General features: G+C 34.5%; 1 protein-coding gene across 9 annotated transcripts in view; it reads left to right on the plus strand.

Moving 5' to 3' along the window:
- LOC123565989 (neuronal acetylcholine receptor subunit alpha-10-like) overlaps positions 1-23,613 on the plus strand; it is a 115,528-nt gene that overhangs the window by 79,699 nt on the left and 12,216 nt on the right. For 7 of the 9 annotated variants that reach the window (XM_045359778.2, XM_045359781.2, XM_045359780.2 and 4 more), the window contains 2 exons: positions 21,745-21,908; positions 23,282-23,326. In XM_045359778.2, coding sequence (XP_045215713.1) covers positions 21,745-21,908; positions 23,282-23,326 — 209 coding nt within the window. Of the gene's footprint in view, positions 1-6,091; positions 6,230-12,711; positions 12,736-21,744; positions 21,909-23,281; positions 23,327-23,613 lie in introns of those variants that run through there. The other 2 variants (XM_045359782.2, XM_045359783.2) reach the window with 2 other exon arrangements.

Below are 23,613 nucleotides of genomic sequence, written 5' to 3' on the forward strand. Positions count from 1 at the left end.
AAAATATATCAGTCATTAACTAGTTATTTTTTTATAAATAAAGTGGATAACTAGATTAAATAAACGTATGGAATAGTTCTTAACAATAAATCTACAATGGACGTACTAGATTAAATGAACATTTTTCCTTAATGATATTTGAGTTAGGTGGAAATAAAAGCAATTTACCATGTATTAGCAGAATTGGCGTTTTACCCTCGTATCTTGAAAATCTCAATAAAGAAGGATGCATTTCCATGGAATCTCACAGTACTCTTAATTAGACTCCTACTGCCCATCTGTCTTTTAGATTGATTAACGACCTTCAGCAAAAGTATAGGCAAAAGGTCAATGCCTGCTTGAGGAAATGAGGTACTCCACGGCAATGTTTAAATTATACGGTTTGGATGATCGGTAAATGATGGATACAGCACATGCGCAGGGCTACTGATCGAGAAATGGTTCTAACTAAACGGTCAAGCATATACTGCAAAATGTTAGGTATCCATAAAATATTTGACGCTATTTTTGATATGTCTAACTGTTGAGGTCAGTTATATATTGCCTCATGATTTAAAACATAAAAATATAATGAAAAGATAATGTTTGCGGATAAATGAAAAATATCATATGTTTTTGTCATATTTTGAGAAATAACATGTTTATTACCAGCACTATTTTTTCAACCACAGACATCTCTTGTATCTTCTTGTGTAGTGCAACACGATGAGTGCCAAGCAAGGGATTTATTAGTACCATTTGTCATGTCCGTGGTGTGACGCAGCATGTTGGTGGACCTTTAACCATCTATGAGATACTACTTTCTGGAGCTGGCTTCTAGTACACATAAACCTAGAAAGGCGGTTCTTGTACCAATTATTTACTTTTGTATAAAAATATGTCTTGATTTGACCGCATACATATTGAATAGATCATATGTTCCACAAAACAAATGTTGACCAACTCTGCTGATCATAATGATTTGGCCAAGCACTAAGACTTTCTAATGCATAAGATAGAACAGTTTCAATAGCATTGACACGCTTATTGATTATGATTTTCTTTTTATTTGAGTGAGTGGGTGAGTTGTAAATTAATATGAATATTTTTGCGAAGGTATATTTCATAGGCGTAAATGACTGTCCAATATTCTAAAAATGTTCGAAAAAGTTTGACGATATGAAGATTTTGACGCATGGATGGCTGTTACTAGGAGACATTTTCCCAAGAGCAATGAAGCACTGTTTTGATTGACCTCCGATAACTCTAAATTACCATGATTGATCTTGTTCACAGCATTAACCGATAGATGGCCCATTAATATCAGAATGTCAGAAAATCATTCTTTACTAATCTGAACGAAGTAAATCTTTATTAATCTTTACAAGGGAACCAAATCTTTACAAACACTGTCTGTGAATTATAATTACTTTGTTTATTGGTGAAAATTTGTGTTTCAATAAAAATAAAGTATTGAAATAAGGCAAATTAAACACAAAACTTCCTTCACTTTTCATGAATGTAGATTAATAAAAATGATAGCTTAGGTTGGTGATAAAATACTTTTTGTTAAGTATGATTTCAAATATTAGTAAATAGATCTACACATGTATACACAATGATAAGACTATGGTTAATACAAAAGAAAGAATATATTAAAAGACACGTAAATATCAACCATATATAGCTCAGTTGCCCCATTCCTAATTGTCACGTTTTTATTGATTAAGTAGGACAACCTTATTCTAAGTAACATTTACATGGATATTACATGATTGTGAATGCGTCATTCTCTCAGATTCTGTAAGTGTTCAGTGTGCATCAAGACGTCAGTTCTATCCGCAGTGAGAGCCACATAATTGTGTAGCAGTATTGTTTTATACTGTCTGGTGATAAACGTTACATGTATGACTGAACAATAGATTACTAAAACACAGACAGATTTGTTGTGTTTCAGAGAAAGTAATCTCTGCATGCTTCTTGCTGTTAACTTGAATTGACAGCAAAAAGAGTTTGCATACAGATGTAACTTACAAATAGTACAGCACCCTTTTTTTCAAATCAGAGAAATGTGCCCAAATTAAGTCATTTATTTCTAAGTTTTCTAAACTTCCAAACCAAAATAAATTCTCACTTTATTTTTTATGGTTTATTGAGCCCAGTCTCTTACAACATCGACTGAAAGAGGATGAACTCATGCAAGATTAATCTTTTGTTGCTAGGATAACTAGAATGTAAGTATGAGTAGAACGATAGTAGAGTGTTTGTGGACATATTAGCAAGACTCAGGCGTTCTACCAACCTGAATAGTTTGTTATAATGAAATATGTCATAACCAATGTAGTGTTGCCTTTACCGCAAGTTTGTTTCTGTTACATGGATATAAAGTTTGACAATTAATTACAACTGTTTCAATCTGACTTAAGTACTTGATCTTCTAAACGAAGATCTTAGAATGACCTATTCACATTCGTCTTCTGTATATTTTGGATTTCCGATATTGCTATTTTTATTTTCGCAAATCTATTTTTATTTGAACCAATCAGACGACTCCTTTCAACAAGCATTTTGCTGAACCATCAAAATAGCGTAGAATGTCACAGGGTGAAAAAAATGTGCATTTAGTCCGGGGTTCGAACCCAGGACCCCTCTCTTATAGGGCGAGTGCTCTACCGACTGAGCTAAATGGCTGCCTGACACATATCTCCCCTTACGTGACGAAGTCCTTACCGTGACATGTGATACCTCTCAAAACACGACGGCGCAGTCATGATTTGGCCGTCATAATAAATATGAAAAACTCAGGCTAAATATAGATTTTTTAAACTTCTACTTTCACATAAAAATGTTGTAACTAAGGCTATGATTGGCTAGCGGAAGCGTCGTCAGAACGAGGCTGTCAATAGCACGTCTTCAGATCCAATGTGCGTAGCGTTAATTGGAGATGTACTTTAGTCAGATTGCAACTGTTTTGAATTTTAATAAAAGCAAGGCACAAAGCACCAAAACTTATATCTGCGTACTATGAAAAATTGAAGAATTGCGTATTTTCATGTATGAAACATCTGAACATTTCAAATACTGTTGGAAAGGATTAATAGTAATTTGCCGGAAAGATGTGTGTTCAAAATATACTTAACAACAATTCTAACTTCAGACTTTATTTTTATGATATTATCTCTGTCAAATATTTTGATATTTCTGTGACAGTTTGACACAATATATAATGAGTGTTTCATTTTTAACTAACTATAACGATATTCAAAACGTTTATTTCTTTTTTTTTTGTTTGCTCTGATGATTATCATCGTTCTTTCCACATTACCTCATTCAGTGTCTCTTAAAAAGGTTAAAGCAACATACAATCTTGCTGTTTAAGTTCGAGGAATCTTCTAGAGGATCTTATGCCTCGGTCACAAAACCGTACGATGTCCGTACGGTTTTTAAAAAATTGTACGAGTCCACCAATTTTAGAATCCTTACGGTCTCTGTGCAATCGTAGCTTCTGGTCAAAGTACCTACAGGCCCCGTACGATCTTTAGAGGATGCAATCGTAGGATATCAGTACGGACATCGCAGACAAGACGTGCGGAGCTCGCAAGGAGCCCGGCCATACCTCGTACGGTGCTCATGGGTTCGTACGGCGCTCACAAGGCACTCGTACTGTGTTCGTAGGTACTGTGTTTTTATACCACCTTGAATCACCAAGGATGTCGCACGGAGCCCGTTCGGCGATCGCAACGCCCTGCGAGCCCCGTGCGGACATCGCACGTTCTCCTAAATATCGTAAGGACATCGTACGTTGAGCGTGCGTGTCCCCTGCGATAGTCCTGCGAGCATCGGCAATCTCGCACTTGTCTAAATCCCTACGGACATCGTGCGATGCCCGTACGAGCTCTTCAGGGGCAATGCGGTTCCCGTACGGGGCTCTTGCGAGCTGCCACCGACTTCGATATCTCTAATAGCTCATAGAGAACTCGGGAGCTCGGTGAAACATTTTCAACTAGTTCCTGAGTCCTCTACAAGTTAGAAAAAATCCGTACGACGCTCGTACGAGCCAACGATGTCCGTACGGACGCCGTATGAGTTTGCCAAAAATTGACTGAAAACCTACTCGTACGGAGCTCGTAGCGTTCTTGTGACCGGTGTATTACTTTTCTTCTCTTCATTTTTATGTAGCTACGTGGTTTGTTTCTATTTCATATCAATGATATTTTGACAGGGTAACTTCCTTAGAATATTTGTCTGTCCCTGTAATGGCAAGAATCTCAAATGTTCCCTTTTTTAACGCTTTCCAGACAAGATTTTTTTCTGTCTGTTTTCTACATTCGTACCCCGTTATGTCTTATATTTGTCCAAGATGACAAAATGTCCAGACTGGTATTACACGGGACAAATAAACTATTAAACCTTCTGTGGAGTAATCTCGGAACTTTCTCTGTACATGCATGCTTAAAGCTAGGTATCTTTGACTGTATTCATTACGGAAATCTCTACAGCAAAAAAGTAGCTTAGGCGATATCAAGAACGCCGATATTTTCTTCTGCTGGGGAAGATATGACGTGCTATTAAGCAATTACCATGAAAAAGTCGTGTGACATTTCATTTTGTGTAATAATGTTACGATCAAACAAAGTATAAAATAATCTGTTTGGGAATGCTGATTGGAAAATGTTAAATTCGGAATATAGTCGCATATTATGCCGGACAAAAACAACCTCTAGTGATAGAAATTTTTCAACACTATATAACTTATCTTACTTCATTCATATTGTATACGTTATGTGTAAAACTAAACACACGATTACCACTGGTCAAGAACTAAGGACTTTTATTATCCCCCGCCGATGAAATCGGGAGGAGGGTATTGAAATGGCGTTGTCCGTCCGTCAGTCCGTCCGTCTGCAGCCATTTCTCAGTAACTACCTGGTAGAATTTTATGAAACTTGAAATAAACATGAACCAACATACTGCGATGATGCCCGTCAAGTTTTTTTTTGATTGATCAATTTCCCTTAGAGTTATTGCCCTTGATTTAATGAAAAATGTCCGTCCGCAGCCATTTCTCAGTAACTAGCAGGTAGAATTTCATCAAACTTGAAACAGACATGAACCAAGATACTGCGATGATGCCCTTCAATTTTTTTTCGATTGGTCAATTTCCCTTAGAATTATTGCCCTTGATTTAATGAAAAATGCACAAAAATGTCCGTCCGCAGCCATTTCTCAGTTACTAGCAGGTAGAATTTCATCAAACTTGAAATAAATATGAACCAACATACTTTGATGATGCCCGTCATTTTCTTTTTTTATTGGTCAATTTTCCATACAGTTATTGCCCTTTAATTGCTTAAAAATCCACAGATTTGTACATAACAAATCAACCAATTGGAAGAATTTCATTAAACGTCTTTCATTCTTTTCCATGAACAATTATTATAACCATGTGAAGTTGTGTACCCACACCTTGTCGCCATCTTGCCTCCCCCCCCCCCCCATTTTTTTATTTTTCATTTTTGATTTTCCATCAATATTTATAATCAACATGTAAGCTTTTGTACCCTCACCCCTCCACCCCCTCCCCCCCCCCCCCAACCCCCCCCCCCCCCAAGAAAAAACCATTCCTTTTCTGTTAATTTGATTTTGACTAATGAAATTATTTGCTTCTTTGTAACATTCTTAACTCGATATATTTTTTTGCCGTTCCTCACCACAGACCTTTTCGGCGGGGGATACCAATTCATCGAATTTGCTTGTTTCAGTTGAAACATATCAAGAAAAAGTAATTTCAGTAACATTGCTGGTCATAACTACTTATTTTTTCCAGTGACCTGTAAATCAATATAACACGTCCATTTCAGTGATGGCGTGCCCCGACTTTATATAGTCTGTCCAATTTTCTTAAAATGCTAAAATAGTTTTGGGTATATAAACAAGTAATGAGCGGACAGCTTAACTATGATACTTTGCATGAGAGCAATTTCATACATTTTGATTGACCTTCGATAATTTGAAATGATCATGATTAATCTTGTTTACAGCATAAGCCAATAGAGAGCCCATTACTATCAGAATGTCTGCAAAATCAGTATTTCTTTATTAATCTTTACAGAGTGACCGGATCTTCGAAAAGAACAGATCTATACAGATTTCATTCGGAGACACAGTAAAGCAGCAATTTGTTTTGTTCGGTGATAAACGTTACTTGAATGACTGAACAGCAGCATTCAGAAACCTATACGGAACACTTGTAAGCACACAACGTAATATACTACTATGACTGAACTATAGCATTCTGAAACACACGTCAAAATTTACTACTACGACTAAACATTAACATTCTAAAACACACGTCGAAATTTACTACTGCGACTGAACCACACGTCGACAACTTCCACTACGACTGAACATTAACTTTCTGAAACACACGTCGACATCTAATACTACGACTGAACATTAACTTTCTGAAACACACGTCGACATCTAGTACTACGACTGAACATTAACTTTCTGAAACACACGTCGACATCTACTACTACGACTGAACATTAACTTTCTGAAACACACGTCGACATCTAATACTACGACTGAACATTAACTTTCTGAAACACACGTCGACATCTAATACTACGACTGAACATTAACTTTCTGAAACACACGTCGACAACTTCTACTACGACTGAACATTAACTTTCTGAAACACACGTCGACATCTACTACTACGACTGAACATTAACTTTCTGAAACACACGTCGACAACTTCTACTACGACTGAACATTAACTTTCTGAAACACTGGTCGACATCTACTACTACGACTGAACATTAACTTTCTGAAACACACGTCGACAACTTCTACTACGACTGAACATTAACTTTCTGAAACACACGTCGACATCTACTACTACGACTGAACATTAACTTTCTGAAACACACGTCGACATCTAATACTACGACTGAACATTAACTTTCTGAAACACACGTCGACAACTTCTACTACGACTGAACATTAACTTTCTGAAACACATGTCGACATCTACTACTACGACTGAACATTAACTTTCTGAAACACACGTCGACATCTAATACTACGACTGAACATTAACTTTCTGAAACACACGTCGACAACTTCTACTACGACTGAACATTAACTTTCTGAAACACACGTCGACATCTAATACTACGACTGAACATTAACTTTCTGAAACACACGTCGACAACTTCTACTACGACTGAACATTAACTTTCTGAAACACACGTCGACATCTAATACTACGACTGAACATTAACTTTCTGAAACACACGTCGACATCTAATACTACGACTGAACTATAGCATTCTGAAACACACGTCAAAATTTACTACTACGACTAAACATTAACATTCTAAAACACACGTCGAAATTTACTACTGCCGACTGAACCACACGTCGACAACTTCTATCACGACTGAAACATTAAATTTCTGAAACACAGTCGACATCTAATTACTTCACTGAACATTAACTTTCTGAAACACACGTCGCACTTCTACTACGACTGAAATTAACTTTCTGAAACACAACGTCGACATCTACTATACGACTGAACATTAACTTTCTGAAACACACGTCGACATTACTACTACGACTGAACATTAACTTTCTGAATACACCTGTCGAAACTACTACTACGATGAACATTAACTTTCTGAAACACACGTCGACATTATACTTACGACTGACAATTACTTTCTGAAAACACACGTCGAACATTATCTCGAACAGAACATTACTTTCTGAAAACACGTCGACATCTACTAACACGATCGAACATTAACTTGTCTGAAACACACGTCACAATTCTACTAGACTGAACTATTACTTTCTGAAACACACGTCGACATCTTACTACTACGACTGAACATTAACTTCTGAAACACACGTCGACAATTCTACTACGACTGACATTAACTTTCTGAAACACACGTCGACATCTATACTACGACTGAACATTAACTTCTGAAACACTGTCGACATCTACTACTACGACTGAACATTAACTTTCTGAAACACACGTCGACATCTAATACTACGACTGAACATTAACTTTCTGAAACACACGTCGACATCTACTACTACGACTGAACATTAACTTTCTGAAACACACGTCGACATCTACTACTACGACTGAACATCAACTTTCTGAAACACACGTCGACATCTACTACTACGACTGAACATTAACTTTCTGAAACACACGTCGACATCTACTACTACGACTGAACATTAACTTTCTGAAACACACGTCGACATCTACTACTACGACTGAACATTAACTTTCTGAAACACACGTCGACATCTACTACTACGACTGAACATTAACTTTCTGAAACACACGCCGACATCTACTACTACGACTGAACATTAACTTTCTGAAACACACGTCCGACATCTACTACTACGACTGAACATTAACTTTCTGAAACACACGTCGACATCTACTACTACGACTGAACATCAACTTTCTGAAACACACGTCGACATCTACTACTACGACTGAACATTAACTTTCTGAAACACACGCCGACATCTACTACTACGACTGAACATTAACATTCTGAAACACACATCTACTACTACGACTGAACATTAACTTTCTGAAACACACGTCGACATTTACTACTACGACTGAACAATAACATTCTGAGACAAAATATAAAGGGGATAAAATGTACATTTTAAAGAATATCTGACACAGGTTCAGAAAGCAAATACAGTGTATAAAATGTAGTGTAACTTTAGGAATTATAATCCAACCCAAGTTGTTCAAATATTGTTGATAAGCATTTAATATTGTTTAGTATCATATATTTTTGCAGTCATAAATTCTTTAGGAGAAACATTAAGAAACAAGAGAAAATCATTATACTTTTTTACTTGGTGGTAGGGGGTCATGGACATTAAGAAACAATATCGATGAACTGAAAGCAAAACATAACATGGAGCTAAAAATGTAAACAAAAATCACCAAGTGTAGGTAAAATGTCACCTTTTGTTATTCAACACATGATACTTTATTATAACTTTCGACGGATATTCTAAGTCCAAATAGTGTGCTTCTTCTCGTCTACTTTTTACAAAAGAGAAACGTATTTCTTGAAAATGATCATTTTACCCAGATGCAACATAATTCATCTATTGAGATAACCTTAAATTATCACTAACAATTTACAGTGCTACATATGACTTGTGTTCTCTTAAAAAATGTTGAAACACTGTCGTCGTTTTTGTATTATTGTGTGACTATGCACTCGCGATTTAATCATTACGCATCCGAATGCATACCTTATATATATTGCAACATTCTTATTTCTTTTATTACATAATTTGTATATTTTCGTATGTTGTTCAAGAATTTTAGCAGTTAGGTATGCTATAAAACTATTTTCAGGTATTTTGAATAATACTTGGAAATGTCAGTGATTTTGTAAAATGACCAAAAACAGCCAGGCATTTTACTTAATACCTACTTTAAGAGAATACCTGTAACATATACTTTCTGAAGATATTCAAAAAGATAGAAACTTTTGAAGATTAAAGATAAAATTTCAAAAAGCTTTATACATCACCATAAAACATTCGAAGTTCGAAGTTTCTAACGAAATTCATGTTACGTTAACAACTCAATGAGCAGAACCTCTTATGACATTAAATGAATAGAGAAAATAAATCATGATACACGTATCCTTTATTGATAAGATGCCAAAGCATATTAGTATCTCAGATTCTTATATCAGTACTATTAGTGAAACTATTTAATTATTCTATGTCAAGGGGAAAGACTCCGGCGTTTTATTAACCTGAATACGTCCGTTCATAATGAGATATGTCAGAACCAGTGGCATTAAACACTGGACTGTGTCTGTTTCATGCGTATAAAACCTGAGGAGCAATATGATTAAAATCATATCTTATAATTATACGCAACGCCTTGGGTGATCTTACATTTATGGACGATCATGTACTTTAGTCAGATTCCTTACCATGTACTTTTGTCAGATTTACTACATTTATGGAAGATTGTGTACTTTAACAAGATTGTCTGCCGGGTAATTACTACAGTTTTGGTATTTAGCGAAAGCAAGACAGAAAGCCTTAAAAAGAAGAAATGGTCTGCTTTTGATAGCCCGACATCGTAACCTCGGAGATCAGCAAACAACTGTTTTGGTCACATTATCATAAATATTTTTCTCTAAAAAGCTATATCTAATGAAACAGCTGAACGTTTGACTTTCAAACATTGTGAGGATAATTTAGAAAATAGCATGAAAAATGTGCCGAAAATAGATTTTACGATTCATCTTTGTCAAAAACTGAAACATTTCTTTGAAATGTGGGCATAAATGATATGATATATCACTGCAGTTTAATAAAGCATGACAATGATAACAACCGATGCAATTCGATAACCCTAAAGACTCGGTGTCACGGTGTAAAGTTTAATGTGGTAGACGTATTTTTGTTCACGGTGTAAAGTTCAGTCTGGTAGAAGTGTTTCTTGTCACGGTGTAAAGTTTAATACGGTAGACATGTCTCTTGTCACGGTATACAGTTTAAATTGATAAACGTGTCTGTCACGGTGTAAAGTTATAAACGGTAGACGTGTCTCTTGTCACGGTGCAAAGTTTGATTTGGTAGACGTGTCTCTTGTCACGATGTAAAGTTCTAAATGGTAGACGTGTCTCTCTTCATGGTGTAAAGTGTAATGTTGTCTGATGTAACTGATCTGTTGTTTGAGTGATTAGTGTACAAAACAACTCTTTTGGAATTTGATGTCACTTCTGCATAACTATAACAGAAAGAAAAGACAGTATCTTGCTATGGTTTTATACATATTTGCTCCAGTTCAATATATTTTCGACACATTCATATAATATATAGAGCTACACCTGACGATAACATGAAAGAGTAAATAGGACCACGTAACGACCAAAATTCTGTGTACAGTGGTCTAATCGACTGGTAACTAGGTAACAAATATGTAACAGTATAGTTTCAAATAAGTCATAACGTTTCCAGTGCCAGTTCAAAAGCTTCTCCGGCAAGAAAAGCATATCTTTTTCACATGGCATGACTTACTTTCACATATAATTTACTTTGACGCGTGACTTCACGTAATATAGCCCACGCCATGCGTTAAGACAATACTTAATCCTGATTATTTGCACAGAACACTTAATTAAATTCCAATAGGCCATATATGAACGAACTATGAGAAACGCCAGGTCAGAAGTACAAAGATCGTTAGGAGAATATAAATTGAATTCAGAAATGGAGGATAATGTGTAAATTATACGATTTTGATGTGGGTTGAATACAGGAAAATCTAAAGTGTGTACATATAATTAGTAAAATATATGTTTGTACAAAGTTAATGCCCAAAGATTTAAAAAATACATTTCATTGACATAAGAATAAATATGTTGACAATCCTAGATTTGAATTTATCAAAGATCTGAATGGTCCAAATTATTCTTAGGCTTGAAGATAGCTGTGCTCATTAGGGACCCGTCTCTACCTTCTTCAGCTAAATTATTTGCAGTTTAATACAGATACGATGTATTTAAATTTACAACTTATCTATAAGAATGTAGTAAAGAGATCGTTGGGACGAGTCTTAGGTTTATTTAAGATATTTTCAGTTTGTATTATAAAATAAATACATGAGACAATACCTGTGGGCCAACACGACCCACATCACTTTTTGGTGTCGTATACACGGGAAAAATAAATCCAGTCAGGTAACATTTTTGCATATGTTTTATTTTATTATTTGCCAAGAAAAGTAGCGCTTTCAATTCCTCGTCACAAAGCGTCTACAACATTCTTAATACTTTCTCCAAAATCCCAATGTGCATATTACCTGCACATTGGGTCCGAGAAAAAATTTGGATGAAGTGTTTGAGAAAAGTACTAAGAATGTCTGGTATACTGTTTTTGTCAAGGAAAGCACTCGTTTTCAACGCTTTTCATATTACTAAAATCAATTAGGTAATTAGGAAATTATGAGCAAAAATGCTTAATCGAGCAATTTCCGCGTGTGAACGATACCGAAATGAACATAATATTCTATGAAATCACGCACAGAAAATGACGGACGCTTTATATTATTTCTATACATATTCACGTTTACAATTGTTATTAATAAGTCAAATTCCGTGTGTAAAGTTCATGCATGTCATGGTTCTGTACGTGTAATTAACTGTAAAACACATGGTTATGTGGCCACAATTATGGCATTTATTCTCGTATACAGCTGAAAATTGATGTTGATATTCTATTTTCTCGTAGCCACAGTTTTGACTGTCGTTGTTTAATGAGGGAAATAGGATGTTTTGAAATGTGTTTGTGTGCCAGTTTCAGTAAACAATTTCTTGGAATAGATTTTACATAAGCCTAAATAAAGTACGCCTTTTTATCTTTCTTGCTAGAGCAGGGCTTTAACTTTTACAATGTCTAATAATTTCTGATGGAGTCTTTTTATAAACGTTCAGCGCTACCAATCTCATATAATTTATGTGTGAATGTTGGCCAGGCATTGGACGTGAAACCACAGCCCCGGATCATAAAATAGATAATACAAAACATTAAGAAAAAAAGAAGAAAACAAGGACAACAACGTGAAACTGTTACATAGAATAATGTAAGAATAACACAGGGTAGCCAATCCACGTGACATTTTGGTATCGGACACACGGGGAAAATCGACCGATTCCGGTAATATTTTTCTTGTAATACCATATTACTTGACAGAGGAGCGTCGAAGACAGGAAAATGGGTGCTTTCCTCGGCGCAAAGCCATGTACCAAATATGTAGATAACGTACACACTGGAATCTGGGCGAAGCGTTTTGAGAAACTAGTTATTAAGAGTGACAGAAGTTTTGTGCCGAAGAAAGCACCTGATTGTCAGTCTTCGATCCTTTTATTTTATTAAAATCCATCAAGTAAGAAGGAAATTACAAGCAAAAATATTACTTGAATTGAATGATTTTCGTCATGTGTATCATATAAAAAGCAATTTCGATAAAATTGCGATTAATTTTGAAAGAGATTGAATAGACGTGCGTGGAAGTCAGAGAGCTTACAACTATACTACCATGTCAGCAGTAACTATGATATGTTATGTAAGCAATATAGATATTTTCAGGATACATATATTGCGTAAAGAAACGAAAAAGCCCGAAAACATTTGCGGTGACTAATGAGACCTATTTTAATACTAACGAACAATATTATTTACAAATATGTTTTAGTCATTTGATAAAAAATGTGAACAGTTCAAAATAGGTTGAATAGTGCCATATATGCTATTGTGCTGTTATATGGAACCCTCTATTCTAAGAGCATATGATATGGGTGATAATGGCTGTAATTTCGAGCAGGCTTGTTAAAAACAAAATGCAGTAGTTCATTTGTGCTCTTGTTTCAATGATCTAAAACTTCTTTTTAAATTTAATGAAAGCTGTCACTTCTGTTATTATTTTAAGGCAGTGGAATATGCTTTTCTTCCTTAATAATTGTGAAAACAGATGAATCATACAGAAACGGCAACTTTGTAGATAGTATAACATAACTTTGTTCAAAATGTAATAGAAATTCCTTTAGATTTATAGGACCTCTATGCTTAGATGGAAACGTCATTTTGATTTGACTTTACGCCACTTTAAATTTCGTATTAAAAGTTCTGCAAAAACCGGAGGTCGTTACAGATGTTGAGACTTGACATCAGATTACCTTTCGAAGAACATTTGGATATATATCATTTTAGCGAGAAGATTTTATAGTAACAAAGCCTGTACTAACAATAGACTGTACAAATTCTTGATCCATCTACAGTCAGATGTTTTGATGCTTGATTACTCTCAGTGGAGAATCAGTCAGACAGTCGCATTGAGAAATGTGTATACTATTGTGTTCCATTTTATAAAGAAAATATGTAAGTTACGTTAGCAATTTTTCATGTAGTCTGGTAACCACGATTACTTAACATGGCGGGTAATATCTTATTGTCACTGTATTTTCAGAAAGAGTAAATAACCATCTGTTTACTACATATTGTAGAAAGTAGGTTTTAAAGTTTCAGATTATATAAAAATTTCCAAATTATTCCAAAACATATAATTTCTTGTACGATGAAATACAATGCACTTTTCCAAATTCTAAACAAAGCTGTATCTACATCTGTTCGATGTTCTTTAAAGGAGGGTGGTTGGGATTTCTGTGAGAAGTTTGATTTTGCCCCCAAAAATATTCTATCTTAAATATATTGAAAACAAAACATTCTTTCTCAAATCACGGCAGAAAACTCAGGCTCAAGGTCGGATTTAAAAAAGAATTATTTTCATTACTCTGATTCATATCCTCTGCTAGTTTATAGTTATACAATAGTGTTATTATATCATTACAAAACACAATATGTTGTACTTTTAATTGTACTATATTATATTAATAATTTCAATATAATGTTATCAAATGTGATGCGTAATCCTAAAGGATTTTATTCTTAAACTCTCTAGATCTTGAAATATTCAAAATCATCTATGGTATGACTTCGTAAAATGCTTTCCTAGTATAGGTTAGTGTTTAAGCATTTATCAAATTAAATTGGTCTGGCGCGGCGCAGATCTTGCAATGATTGTATTTCATGCAATAAACTTGAGGAAATCGTTATATATATATATTTCATTATTTCGATTCAGACCACTGCTGAAAATTCGAACTGATGAACAACATTTTATCATACGGTCCACAGGCTGTTACATTGGAAAGCATTGCATAACGATATTTGAGGTGTAATATAGTAATCAATCAATTCGCAAACTTTTCATGGATCCAAACAGTTTACAGAGGTTATGCTATTTGACCTGAATTTGTGTATGACGTTTTATCATAATCATGTGACTTTGTATTTTAATTGTCGTATATAATATGGAATAGAAGTATAATCCTAGGATCTGGAATGTAACAGCTTCATGTACTTACGGCGTAAATGTTTGTTTGTGTCCTACCTGGGATTCTACTTTTGGCTTCTCCACTGGAAACAATACTAAACATACACAGATTATCACGTTTACAAGCAAAGTTACCTTAAATGTCTAATATCTAACTGTAACTGCATATCAGTAGAGCAATGGCCATTGGAAGAGGAAGTCATTCAAATGGCTTAAAATAAGTGCAGTACCATTACTGCAGATTTTAAAGCATGTATTAAAAGTCGTGTATAATAGATTTGTCAACTCATTTGGTAACAAAGTTGCATAAGGTTGTGCATTTTTAGAAAAGAGGTCGCAATGATACCAGTGCCTGCTAACTACTTAGTACATCAAAAGAAAAACATTACTATGGGACAATCACTCAATATGTTTAACATGTCACTCAGTCTTTTAGTTTGTCGTTGAAATTTTGATTCAATTTTCTACATTCATGCTAATGAATGTAATTAAATGGGAAAATGTCAGCAGTTTAATAGCATCATCAATTTAAAAGGGATAGTCGCGTGATTGAATCAGCTCTTGTTGAATGAACAAAAGCATGAAATCCATTTATTTCAAACGGAAGTTGTCTTACACGTTATACATAATACCACTTGTCAGTTGAAATCACGCGAACACTCTTCATGTCTGAAGTCATTGACAACAATGGTATCTGTTAATTCTGTAAGACATTGTTATACACTACATTATGGTTTTCAGCGGAAGTGAAACTGATGCTATTTATCATTATTTAAGGAATATAAACAACAACATGGACAAAGACACACGCTTCAAAACCGCAGAAACCTTACAAAAATGTATGTATTGATATATAAAGTATGACTATTCACAAAATACGTAGACAAAGTAAAAACTAGTGCCAATGTGAGCAAAAAGAAACAAATAAAGGAACACAGTAGAGCATTACAGTTGAATGGTCAATAGCAAAACACTACTGGACTGCTTAAGCTAACCAAGCCTCACTCTTGACGCCTGCTATGTTACAAAGTTACAGGACAATGTGAATAAAATTTGTCCGCGCATGCGTGTAATGGTAAAAGCACATATGATAAATAGAAATATCGTGTATATCCTTAAAAAGACAATGAACTAAATACTCATACACTTATAGAGAGTAAATGAGACCACAATAACTGTTGTGAAAAGCAAGCGCTTTCGATATGTTAAGGCAAGACGTATTTTTGCGGAATCGCAGACGACATTCGATTAATCACCAACTGACTGTCAATTATCGGACATCAGAATGTCTGAGGTAAAAGGACACAGCTCATTAGGTATATTGAACAGCATATAGAATAGGATGATGATATGTACATTTGGCTTGTTTATGTACAAAATGTTGCAGAACTCTTGATTTGTTTAGACGTCTATGCTATTTAAGGCATGAGAACACTATGCGATTCATACCATACTTGTAGGTCACTTTGATTGATAATTTTCATATTTTGCTCTCTAGACCAACGTTTTTACTGAGTGGTAGTTTGCAATTCTCAAATATTCAAATGGAATTTTCAAATATTAATACCCATTTGAATAAATGCATTATGGTATTATTGGTCTAAAGAATAAGGTGTTTTTTTTGTTCTAGTTGGTAAAAAGAAGATATATTTTTTTTCTGAATTATTCCAAAAACAGTTTAATATAAGTTAAAGATGCGCTGATTTCACTTTTTCATTTATTGTCGACATGGAATATTGTTTAAAACTGTTTCTTACTACCTTGAATTATTTGAAGAAAAGAGTTAACAACAGAGCAATACTGTCTTTCCGTTTGTTTTCTAATCACAATTTACCAATATTTTGTTTACAACTAGGTCTCAGTGTAATGCGTATCAGATTTACTGTTGTGCATATTTTAGCATTCAAAAATAAGCATAAGTACAGACAGAAAGCGTTGAATGAAGAAGTATTTATTTTGCTGTTTAGGGCTTGAATGATTGAATAGTATATCATAAAATATCTCTGTCTAACACAAAGCTGATTTGGGTATCGTTTTAAGAAGGACCAACTTATATTCCAGATGTTGTAACCCCGCTGTTCAAATTTTTAAATTACCTGTCTATCGAATAAAATATCTGACATTTTGCTTGCATATGAAGTAAAACCATTGTTTCACATATAAACAAGAGACTGCTAGGGTTTTTTCACATGTTGAATTCAATAGAAAATGAGGAAAAGAAATACGGAATACTGTCAATCTTATGTCATTGTGTGTGTGATCTGTCTGAGGAAAATGTCAATCTAAGGTCGTACAAACTTTACAGTTATATAACACGTTAAGTATTGTAGCAGAAATATAAATGTATACATGTCAAGTTACACTTAAAGGGTGTTGGATGAAAACGGTCTTGTTTATTTAAATTGAACACATTTGTATACATGTTTAACAAGACAGTGCGGCCCACCGGTATGCTAACTAGATCAGTTTGTCACACTGAGCATCCAATATTAACCTACTATTTGATGCACAACATTTTTGGATTATGCAGTGATTTGAGATTCATACGAAGTACTTCCTTAACAGTTAAGAAACGCAGAATTAAAAGTGTATATAACTGTGTTGTTTGGTGTATAAAATGCAAGCACAGCACGTTTCTGAAAAGACACTGCACGCGCAATATTAAAATTGTTTGACTTCGTTATGAGATTTTATTTTGCCATCTTTATGACCCTGTTTATTTTCCATACAATGTCATTTTACAGAAATTAAAAATGATTACACGAACTCAGATATAATTTGACAACACGTAGGTAACATATAATTCCCCACCCGCGTAAAGTTTCAAGTATTGTATAGTTTAAGACGGTATTATGGAGCGCGATTCTAAACGTTACGAACAGTCTCAATCCCACCGAGCCTGTTATAAATTTATTTGCTTCCAAAGGCTCTTCTTACATAGTCTATTAACTTTGGTCTTTCCGAGATTTGTGGCGGCTATAAATTGTCTCAGCTATAAATTGTCTTCCGTACTTGGGGCGGCTATAGATTGTCTCCCGTACTTAGATTCTATGCAACTCTGGTTAAGGAAAACCTTGTTTACATTTGAAGTTAACGTGTTGAATAATCACTGGGACAAGAGTAAGAAGTAGTAGTTTTGCACAGACCTTTTCCAGTCTGTACCGGGGGGTATTTTGTATCGTTGTTATTGGTTGTGCTTTGATAATTTGTATGTTTTGTGTTTATCTTTCTGTGTTGTTTAGTGACAATCTACGTGTTCCATTCTTCTTTGGGTTGCCGGTTTAGTGGTGGGCTTGGTAAGTTCAAACTAGTTGTATATCCTTTCCGCACCTGTAACGTAATAAAACGTATAAGCATTAGATGGCTCTTTCACGCTTCCGTTGAATCAACATTTATTACACAAAATTCATTTTGAAAATATTTCTTAAATGTATAGGTCTGCGAATACGGAAATATCTGACATCCAAGGCATATACTGACACTTTTAGACAACATCAAAAATTACCCTTTGAACGACTTGACGAAGTTTCAAAATCTCCATATTCCCTTGCGCCGTTACGGGCCCTGTGGGATTTGTGTTTTTTTTCTGAGTGCAAATACTTTTTCGTAGATGAAGAGCTGACATGTCGTGCTAAAAGTATTTTCAAATCGTATGAAAGTGTGAAAATTGATTCCCCTTTAGCAAAGCATCAAGGAACACAAACAAACAACAACAAAAAACAACAACAAGAACAACAAAAACAACAGAAGTCCACGAGCATACCTTTAGACGGGGTGACCCCTGCGCGTGAGCCCTGGCTATAGACCAATATAAATGCGACTTTCGTTTTCAGGTTAAGCCTGTGTAATTTCATTTTATTTACTTCCAGGAAAAACTGAAGGTCATCTGACGTCATTTTCAGTGTTATCAAAAACATAATGCCTGACGAGATTGTATAAAAACCGGCCGTCCCAAGGATATGGCGTTTGCTTGAATTCAGTGTTGTCTTTCTATTTGTATATTTTCTGGTACATGTACTTTGGGACCATTAAGTCCATTCAATCCATCGACAAGATAGAGTTCCGCTTCCGCCGGGGCTTGGGGCATGTATGAAGTTGCACATTTCAGTACCTGTCATGAACCGACTCGATTATATCTAGTCTGAACAGACTCTAGTCCAATAGAGGGTTTTATTACTTCCTATGTTGCCAAATATCTTCTTACAGATGTTATTATATCATTTACACGATGTTAAACGTATACATTAAAAGGTTTGACACAATTTTACTGCAGCTGTGTGCAAGTAATAGTCATATTGTCAATAAAACAATAATGCATGTGAGTACAGTAACTAGATATTCCAAGAGTATCAAGTGAAACGGATAGTTACCTTGAATATCGAGGCAACTAGATAATTTACTGTCTGTCCATATCACATGTTTTTTTTTTCAATATCATGGTATTTAAATAGAATTGATAACTTATTTAAGGACTCTAATACAAGAAAAGACGTAAGACAAGAAAATCTTTAAAAACTCGTGTTTGTAGCATTTGGAGTCATGGAAAGGGTGATCTGCATGCTCTTTGTTACGTTTTGGAAGTGTTGTGTCATAGCTATATGCAGTGGTAAGATCCATAGCCTAACGTCGGCAAATATATTAACAGTCAAATAGAAACGTTGTTTAGTCCGGAATGACACTGTTCAATTTTACATGTAAATGAGATCTGTATCTACATGTAAATGAGGTCGCCAGACTGGTAAATAGTTCTTCTGAACATTACTCCAGATAATTGCATCTTATAGAGAACGGCTGTATTTCATTCTGCCATCAGACTAAACTGTTTGTGTAAGCAATGAGGCATCAAAACAATATAATTCTCAAACAGCTTGACTAACATGTCTGTACAAGCAACAAAAGCTTACTTGATCACGGCAGGGGATATTCTCAATATTCATACACAGCTGCATGAATTTATTAATACATACTCGTAATATTTCGAAATAGATTTAACTTCACGACCATTTTCGAAAAGCGTTTACAACACAGTGACAAAAAGTAATTAGTTCGCAGTAGTGATACCTGTAAGGGTATTTAACATCCTTTTCCAAAAAAAAAAAAACCCAACGAATATTGATATGACTTCAAGGTCAATAAGAAGAATATTCACTATTACACCTTTGCCGCGGCGTGTCAAGATATATAAATATATTACAATATATATATATATCTATATCCTTTAATCAATATATATGATTAAAACATCAGTGTTATTAGATTCTATGTTCTATTTACAAATACTTGTGATTAATTTTACAACCTTGCACCTAACCTATTTTGCACCCGAGCATTACATTTTGTACTGCAATTGTATACACTGATTATGCTAATAGAGTCTTTGTAGATACAACATAACATTAGGGTACTTTATGGTGTTCAAATAAATTATTTTAGCTGCATGAGGATCCAACAACAGACAATGTTCCTTGCTTCCTTATTTGGTAGATCGATTTCCGAGGAGTAATACTAAACAATCGAAATCAGTTTATATCAATCCACACTGCTCGAATGTATGAATCACTAAAATTTAACATAGGCAAATTGTGGAATCGTCGATTCTTGTTTGCTACTTAACAATAAAGTCAAACATCGTTCGTGTTTCAGTAAAAAGAATATTATAGAATACAGACATACATCTTTTGCTAATATACATTTACAGCCTGGATTCGTTTCATTTAAGGTGATCAAAACCTAACATTTTGACTTGACTCATGCCATATTAAAATATGGTACATTATTTAAAAAATACATTTATACTGTATCATTTTTATAATCGTTAACATATAACATTTCTCTATGTGAAATTACCGCTCCTAGAAAATAACTGTGGTGTGAAATTTGATGATACGGATTTATTACTTGTATCTCTATTTTGTTGAGGTAATGATTTGGAAGTAGATCAGTCATTTATAACTGTTATGTGACAATGAAACTTCTCGATCAAAATATGCAAGAGTCTTATGTCAAGTATTTGTTAAACGACCAACTGGTATCACAATATAGAATTCACAAGACGTACCTCACAGTAGTTTCAACATGTAGATAAATGTTATATCACCAACTCTTTTGGGAATAAGGTACAAATATGTACTGACAAAATCACTCATCGGTCACTAGATTGTAACGTATACTTTATCCGTCATTTTACTTTTATATGCGTATTTCCTAGCATACTTCATTTCCTCCAGTGATCATTGTATTTTTGTCTTAGCCTACATATTGCGAGACTTTGCAGAATGTGTTAGACTGCTGCGAACAGCTTTCTTGTATTTCTTTGTCGACTATGATAAATAGTTTTTTAACTAGTAAATTAAACCAGATAACTTGTTTATGTTTGTTTGATTTGGATAATAAGCCGTTTACAGCATCATTTCAGTTATGAATCGGCGGACAGCTAACCTTATGTTCTTGGATTCTCTATACCGGTTCTAACGTGTTCTCCTCACGTACTTGCGAACTTCTCCTATGCGTTAGGGTAAAGTGCGGATCATTTCAGACACAATGTCTTCTTCTATCAAACCTTAAAGGAGAATGTACGCCTCACCTGGGAATCGAACTTCACAAAAGTGTGCTCTCCATATTGAGCTTTACTTATTGATGTTCCAAAATAACATTCTTATCATATAGATTAATTTTTCTGATCCTCATTAATAGATTGATAACACATCAACATACAATCATGCTTCATGGTGTTTTCTAGCGTGTTTCAGTAACTTTTTTTCCTTATATTTCAGCTGGAAGAAACAACAAAACTAAGCAACAGAAAGAACCAACAGACGAACAACGCCTTTACAAATACTTAATGTCCAACTATGACCATAACACACGACCTGTCTACAATGCTGCTTATCCGGTCAACGTGTCCATTGGAATAACGCTCACACAAATCTTCGACGTGGTAAATATTGACTTTTTTCTTCAGCGCATGACGCAACAGTTAGACATTGGAAGTTTCATTCCATTTACAGAGACAGATCATTTCCTATGCATAAAATACCAGCAAACTCTTTTTTTAAATAGTATTTTTTTTTTAAATAGTACGACTTTGCATCTCATAGTTGTAAGAAATTAAAACTTTACTTCATATATAGAAACAGAGAGTAAATTCTTCTTAAAATATACTTAGATGCCTAGTTACAATTTACGTAAGAATATCTTCAAAACAATTTTACAGACGGTATTTTCAGAAAAAAATGTCTATCTAATGACAATGTAAAACTGTTCCCAAAACAGGTTCAGTAAGTATGCTTTTTGAGGAAAGTCACATAAATTTATCTGAATAATGTAAAGCATTACAATCATACAATCGATTTAAAAGCAAATTTAACACATATATGTATTCAGAGACATGTAATTTCATAGAGTTCAGGGCATTCCGAACTAATGCAATCACGGGTAATGATATCATCTTGAAAGGAAGACAACATTGTCGACATTTTCCTCAATAATACAGGTCGCATAATATCACTCTAACCGACACTTGGCTGTCTATCCAATCAATACGTGTGAAAGAACATCTCTAGTCAGAATTGATAGTCTTATTTAAAAATGACAGGGGACTCCGCAGGAGTAATTTGTAGGACTTTTTCACCATCAAGAATACTTTCATATTGGGCAAGGAAAATCTTTGTTGTAACATTTGTTGATTTAATTTATAAATAAGAAATCAAGAAACATACTTGTAGGAAAAAAGATGAAATGCATAGAGCGTTTGCTTTCAAATTGAGGTATCAGTATTGCGGTGGTATTTTTTATTTTGTTCTAAGTATTTTATCGTTTACATCGCCTGGAGTACAGCTTCCGTCATCCACTATTCATAGACAATTGCAAGTTCAGACAGGGTTCAAAATGAACGAATTCTTTGGTTATCCTGTCTATGCCTTTGTCACTTGTATCATTATGATTAAAACAACTGCAGTAGGCGCAGTGAAATATATCTGGATTTGTCTTGGTCCCCCAAACATTTGGTTCTAGTTACTTTATAATTGTCTTATTTTACAGTGTATTATAATACAAATCGAATAATTATATTTTTCATTAAAACGGTAATCTTACAATGACAACGTCGCAACAGTTCACAAATCTCGGTACCAAAAGGCACGGCATCCCAATTAAAAGTAAATGCACTTATCAAGTGAAGGTATGAAATACAGTTTTCCTCAAGATTAGTAGGAGTTTTTTTTTTCTTTTTGATATATGACCTGTACTTCCCCTTAATGTTTGCAAAAGCTATTTAAAATTTTAGCTTTATTTTATTCAATTGTCTTTCAGGATGAAAGGAATCAAGTCATTTCTACAAATATTTGGTTTGATCAGGTAAGAGGTTTTATCACATATTTTTTTTGCGTAGGGTATACATTTGGGACAACCACGTTTTATATCTGGCCCTTCTATATTACATATATTTTATTCTTTCCGGTACACACACGTCTATTAACCCCGTCTGTATATTCCACTGTCATAAATTTTATTATGGTAACTTTATCTTAAACGCAAGTGTTTTGGAACGTGTTCATTACAATCGGATAGCAACGTATGTGGAACATCAAACGTAATAAATTAGTAATAATTAACTATATACTAAATATTACTTAGAGTACAGC

The sequence above is a fragment of the Mercenaria mercenaria genome, chromosome 8 (genome assembly GCF_021730395.1).
Source record: "Mercenaria mercenaria strain notata chromosome 8, MADL_Memer_1, whole genome shotgun sequence".
In the NCBI taxonomy this organism is placed as follows: Eukaryota; Metazoa; Mollusca; class Bivalvia; order Venerida; family Veneridae; genus Mercenaria; species Mercenaria mercenaria.